The sequence below is a fragment of the Orcinus orca genome, chromosome 3 (assembly GCF_937001465.1).
Source record: "Orcinus orca chromosome 3, mOrcOrc1.1, whole genome shotgun sequence".
In the NCBI taxonomy this organism is placed as follows: domain Eukaryota; kingdom Metazoa; phylum Chordata; class Mammalia; order Artiodactyla; family Delphinidae; genus Orcinus; species Orcinus orca.
The window spans coordinates 61,207,887-61,214,809 of NC_064561.1; the positions used below are offsets into that span (position 1 = coordinate 61,207,887).

General features: G+C 41.6%; 1 protein-coding gene across 1 annotated transcript; it reads right to left on the reverse strand.

The window, feature by feature from the left end:
• Nucleotides 1-2,082: 2,082 nt before the first annotated feature.
• On the reverse strand, nt 2,083-5,456 carry SCGB3A2 (secretoglobin family 3A member 2). The gene is made up of 3 exons (XM_004280381.1): nt 5,303-5,456; nt 2,626-2,828; nt 2,083-2,229 (listed from the first exon to the last, which is right to left on the reverse strand). Exons 1-3 carry the CDS (start codon nt 5,355-5,357, stop codon nt 2,206-2,208), a joined length of 282 nt encoding a protein of 93 aa, XP_004280429.1. The 5' UTR covers nt 5,358-5,456; the 3' UTR covers nt 2,083-2,205.
• Between the last annotated feature and the right edge of the window lie 1,467 nt (nt 5,457-6,923).

Below are 6,923 nucleotides of genomic sequence, written 5' to 3' on the forward strand. Positions count from 1 at the left end.
AATTATAAGGCACTGATGAAAGAAATTAAAGATGATACAAATAGATGGAGAGATATACCATGTTCGTGGATTGGAAGAATCAACATTGTGAAAATGACTCTACTACCCAAAGCAATCTACGGATTCAATGCAATCCCTATCTAACTACCACTGGCATTTTTCACAGAACTAGAACAAAAAATTTCACAATTTGTATGGAAACACAAAAGACCCAAAATAGCCAAAGCAATCTTGAGAACGAAAAATGGAGCTGGAGGAATCAGGCTCCCTGACTTCAGACTATACTGCAAAGCTACAGTAACCAAGACAGTATGGTAGTGGCACAAAAACAGAAAGATAGATCAATGGATCAGGATAGAAAGCCCAGAGATAAACCCACGCACATATGGACACCTTATCTTTGATAAAGGTGGCAGGAATGTACAGTGGAGAAAAGACAGCCTCTTCAATAATTGGTGCTGGGAAAACTGGACAGGTACATGTAAAAGTATGAGATTAGATCACTCCCTAACACCATATACAAAAATAAGCTCAAAATGGATTAAAGACCTAAATGTAAGGCTAGAAACTATCAAACTCTTAGAGGAAAACATAGGCAGAACACTCTATGACATAAATCACAGCAAGATCCTTTCTGACCCACCTCCTGGAGAAATGGAAATAAAAACAAAAATAAACAAATGGGACCTAATGAAACTTCAAAGCTTCTGCACAGCAAAGGAAACCATAAACAAGACCAAAAGACAACCCTCAGAATGGGAGAAAATATTTGCAAATGAAGCAACTGACAAAGGATTAATCTCCAAAATTTACAAGCAGCTCATGCAGCTCAATAACAAAAAAACAAACAACCCAATCCAAAAATGGGCAGAAGACCTAAATAGACATTTCGCCAAAGAAGATATACAGACTGCCAACAAACACATGAAAGAATGCTCAACATCATTAATCATTAGAGAAATGCAAATCAAAACTACAATGAGATATCATCTCACACCAGTCAGAATGGCCATCATCAAAAAATCTAGAAACAATAAATGCTGGAGAGGGTGTGGAGAAAAGGGAACACTCTTGCACTGCTGGTGGGAATGTGAATTGGTTCAGCCACTATGGAGAACAGTATGGAGGTTCCTTAAAAAACTACAAATAGAACTACCATATGACCCAGCAAACCCACTACTGGGCATATACCCTGAGAAAACCAAAATTCAAAAAGAGTCATGTACCAAAATGTTCATTGCAGCTCTATTTACAATAGCCCAGAGATGGAAACAACCTAAGTGCCCATCATGGGATGAATGGATAAAGAAGATGTGGCACATATATACAATGGAATATTACTCAGCCATAAAAAGAACCGAAATTGAGCTATTTGTAATGAGGTGGATAGACCCAGAGTCTGTCATACAGAGTGAAGTAAGTCACAAAGAGAAAGACAAATACCATATGCTAACACATATATATGGAATTTAAGAAAAAAAATATCATGAAGAACCTAGGGGTAAGACAGGAATAAAGACACAGACCTACTGGAGAATGGACTTGAGGATATGGGGAGGGGGAAGGGTGAGCTGTGACAGGGCGAGAGAGAGACATGGACATATATACACTACCAAATGTAAGGTAGATAGCTAGTGGGAAGCAGCCGCATAGCACAGGGAGATCAGCTCGGTGCTTTGTGACCGCCTGGAGGGGGGGGATAGGGAGGGTGGGAGGGAGGGAGACGCAAGAGGGAAGAGATATGGGAACATATGTATATGTATAACTGATTCACTTTGTTATAAAGCAGAAACTAACACACCATTGTAAAGCAATTATACTCCAATAAAGATGAAAAAAAAATCTTTAGAAGTAGGGAAATAGGAACATAAGGCATCTGGAAACATTGTCAGATAAACAACAGTTGAAGAAAATGGAGACATTCAAGTTAGAGATAAGGAGATGGAAAAAATCATTACTCCTTACTGAAAATGCAAGCTGTCTTTATAACAACAGGGTCTCTAGAGTTTATAATACAAGGAAAAAATTATCTAGTTAGGCCCTTCTGAATAGAGCTTCCCAAATAAAAATAGGACAAACTGAAGTCTGTTCATTGTTTTATTCATTCTTTTCAGGGGTCACTGAATTTTAGGATGGAAGGAGTTTCAGCCAGGGTGGAGGAGAGCATCATCTCCCTCCCTCCTCCACTCTTGCTTTTTTCTGCTGTCACACCAAATATGAGAGTGCCTCCTGAAAGTCAAAAAGGCAATATTAAAAATAAGAGCAGCTTACATATCATTAGCACATCTCCAAAAATAGTCACTATCCTATTTCGCTACCATTTTACTTACAAAGAAACAAAAGCTCAGAGTGGTTAAGTCCCATCCAGAATCACAAAGCTGGGAAGTGGCACACATTTCACGACTAGCATACGTCTGCCTCATTCAAAAATTCCTTCTAGAACTGTGGATATTGCACTTTCCTTGAGATTCCAGGACATGTGAAATGTGTATGAGTACAGTAAGCAAGGGGGAAATACATGTTCACAAATGAGAACAAGGTGGGGTGGGAGTGGGTGGAGAGGGTGGGCACTCACGGTGACTAAGCCCTGCCCTTTGATGAGTCAGCCCCACAAGCTGTAGTTACCAGCAGTTTCTTCACGGCCTCAGAGGTCTCTGGTCCCAGCTCACTCACACACTTCCTTAGCCCTTCCACAAGGTGCTCAACAGAAATGCCCAGAGTTTTCAGAAGAAGCTTAAGTGGGTCCATGACTGGGAGAACATTGTCCAGAGGTAAAGGTAAAGCCTTGTTGACAAGAAGTGGCAAACTGTTGATGAGGAAGGCGGTAGCTGCGGAGCAAAAGAGATCCCAGGTAAAACAAGGCAATTCCAGTTCCTATGACACCACCTTCCACTCTCTCCATTAATGGCTCCATTCCAGCCCTACTCATCTTGATTTCTCAAGAAAACATCTGCTTCCGGACCTTTGCCCCTCCCATTCCACCTCTCTAGAACTTGCTTTCCCCAGATAACTACATGCCTTTCTTCCTTCCTAATTTGGTCTCTCCTCAGATGTTACATTCTCAGAGATGTATCTAAAATGGTATCACCCATCACCCTCTATCTTTATTTTTTCTTACCACTACTTAAAGTATTAAATCTTTATTCATTTCTTTACTTTGCCTTCATCCTGTCACTAGTATGTAGGATTCAAGAGAATAAGAAATTTGAGTTTTATTCACTACCATCACCCATGCCTAGGACAGACCCGGGCATATAGTAAGCACTCAAAAGATACTGGTGATTGACTAGATGGGAGTATAGTTTGCATGTGGCTGTCTCCATAGCCCACAAGCTTGAAACCAAAGGGAAGATGCCATAATGAACCTCCACTTGGAGATGTGAATGGACCCAACCACAGCCCAGGAAATTGCTCCCAACCAGTCCAACTCAATGCTACAAACATAAGTGAACACAGACTCTATGCCAGTTGGTGCAGATACACAGATGAATAAAACAAGATATTCCACTCAGAGAACTCACACAGTCTGGTGGAAAATAAAGATTTGTGTATGCCACAGTGCAGCATGTGCTATGCTAATATTATGGACAAAGCTCTATGGAAACACAAAAGAAGTGATGATTAATTCTAACCTAGGAGAATGCTACAGGAATCTTCCAAGAACAGATGTTGCAGGAGATGTGTCTTGAGGCAAATGCCAGGATCACAGGTAAATAAGGGGAGCAGCATTTTAAAGAGGAACAAAATTAACCAAGGCATTGAGATATTAAGGTGAAAGTGCATACACAGGATGGTGAGTCTTCTTCAGAATTCCAGTGTGGTGTGCTAAGGAGGGATAAAGAAGGTTAGGCTGCAACTTGGGTGGGGCGGATTTTCAAAGCCTTGAATGTCATACAGATGAGTTTGAGATTTTTTTCCCCAAGGGTAATGGGGAGCTATCAAGCCTCTTATATGGAATAATTGCATTTTTATACCTTCAGCTTTAGAAAGATAACTTTCACACAGAAGAGGTTAGAGAATGAGGATAATGCTTATGATACATATATTTACAAAACACATTTGCGTATGTATAAATACATACATGCAGAAGCGCACACATAAGACACACATCCTCCTGCTGGCTAAGACCCTGCCAGTACTTCATTCTCTTTGTAATACTTTTTATTTTCCCATTCAAATCTTAAAAATGAAGCTTGCGCACCTATTTCCCCTTCATCTTCTACCACCCATTTTCCCTCCAAAACTCTCCCCCAGAAGGGGGATATTTATTTCCCCTCCACCCATCTTTCTGCTGCCACATCTTCCCATGTGTCCTTAGACACTAAAGGACAACAAAATAGCCAAAACTGGTGAAGTTACAAATCAGTTCAAAAATTCAAAAAAAATTCACAAGCCAAAGTTGCCAATGTAGGCATGGGTATCACACAGTTTCTCACGATTAATCTCCGTACTTCTTATTTTCAACACTTTGGTGAGTGTCTTCTTTGTACGTACTTACATATTCCAGGGGGGAGACCCTCAAAGCTTTTTGTTCTCCAAATGAGCAGTGGCCATGATGATGGATTTTGCAGATGCGCCCAAATATCTCTTCCTATATGACTCCCTCCAAAAAGAAAGGATCAGTTTCCATTCTCCTCCAAGAAATCAGACTCTATACCCTACCTAGAAATGGAACTGTTCACCCCTCAGCTCTCCCACAGAGCTCTATCTGTATTGTCATTGTGCATTAATGACTGGTCTAGTACGGCAGTGACTTCTGTAGAAGTCTTCTCTCCCTTGCCAGACTGTAAGAACCTTGAGAACAATATTTATGTTTGATTCAGGTCTGAATCTTCTAATGCCTATCCAGTGACCAACAGCTTATAGCCATTCAGCAAATACCCATTGATTGTCTGAACAGATAAATGTAGCTATGTCTCAAGAGAACCAACGCTGCAATCTGATTAGAGATGATAGCAAGAATGACTCCACATAGTTTCAGAAACATAAAAGAAAGAAGTCACAAAATCAGATCTTAACTCAAAATTAAGGAAAATTAATGGTGGCCAAAGTTCAATAATGAAGTGCGTTTGTTGAACCTCTGTGGTAGCTGGTTAACTTCTTTGTAGGATACACCAGGGATGGTACTTGTATTGGGTTAGAGCTTGGAGCTGGGAGCAGGGGGCATCTGAAGTCCCTTCTGACCTTACTATTCTGTGGCTCTAAAACTCCCTCCACCATATTCCACTGGGAGCCTAGGCTTAATAATTGTGTTCCTGTTAACAGAAAAATAGAGAAATATCATATGTTCCCAGCTACTTACCAGAGTAACTGCAAATGCTGATGGTCACCAGCAGGAACACAGTGACCAGCTTCATTGTACGTTATCTGTGATATTTACCTGGAGTTTAAGATTAAACTGGAAAACCTAATGAGTCCACCAAGCCAGTGGTTCCCCTTGCTGTACCAAGTGTGGCAGTGGCTTTTGCACACACCCATATTTATACACTAAACAGGGACCTGAATTTCAGTCACGACCACTTGACTCGCCCCAGGGAAGAAAAGCATGGAGGTCGTGTTTTCTCACTAAACGAATTGGAGGTTTTTTCCGTTTTCCCTCATGTTCCCATGAGAAACAAAGCCCTATCTTAAAACACTCTCAAGGATCTCTTGCATAAGCTCTTACACAGACTTGCGGGTGGGAAGCAAAGAGCTCTAAAAGTCCTTCTGGAAGAACTCTGAAAAGAAGGGAAGGTTTCATATTGGGATTAAAGAGGGTGAAAATTATGTTGCTTTCCTCCAGTTTCCTAATAAAGTTTGGAGAAACATATTAACTGATGAGCTCGCCAGGTGTGGGAGTAATCCCGACGTCCCTTTAGCCCTGAAATAATACAGACTCAGCTTACTGGCATCTAGTGCCACATTTCTCTGGAATTTACCTCCACCCACCCCATCCCTGTTCACACATCTACTATGGCAAGATCTTCTACCATTTCTAGTGTCTCCCACTTATTTGGGGAACACCCAGGGTCATGCCTTCTCTGTGTTCTCATATAGCTCAGGATCGAAAATCAAAATGCCTTTTTAAAAACCTGGGATTCAATATTTACTCTTTGTGTAACCTTAGATTTGACGTATTTCATTCTATAGTATTGTTCTCCTCATCTAAAATGGGACATTTAACAGCTAACAGCAAGATGGTCTCAAAGGTGTGTGACCCTGAGAAAAAAAATTTTTTTACAACACCCCATCTATATGGACAACTTGGGTCACCAAAATATGCATGTCAGTACCCTTCTGGCAGTCCAGTCCCTTGTAATCATGCAAAAGAAATATTGTGCTGACCATAGGAACAATCTGCTTGCAAGGCTGCCCTCCTGCAACCAGTACTCAGCCATGGGGCCCTAGGATGACCCTATTTGTAAGCCCAAGTCCTAGCGTTCCTTGGGGTATCTGGTACCGGAAAGAGAGAAAGAACGACACTTGAAGGGGAGAAATAAGATCCAGGGTCCAGGTGGATCCCAGTCCCAGCTCGGAGCTCCCTGACCAAATGACATTGCTGGCCCCAGCCTCCCCCTGCCACTGAAGGGGTACTCAGAACATTGTGAGGAAGATACGTCAAGGCATAGTCCCCTCTAGGTGCAAGGCCAGGAGCTGGGGCCCCAGGAGTTGGGGCCCCACTTGAGGGTGTGTTATTGTTATGAGGATTTAATGTAGTTATGTAGATCCAGGATATAACTGTACCAAACCAAGATTAACACCTAACAGGTGTCACCTGCTATTCATTTGTGTACATTACCGAGTTATAACTGCCATTTCTTTAGTTTTCTGCTACATTATAAACTGCATGGAGGAGATCATGTATTACTGCCACACGTACGCAATCCTGCCCCTTCTACTGCTTTCTCTGCCAGAGACGGCTTCAGTTTTTCCTGGGGAACTAT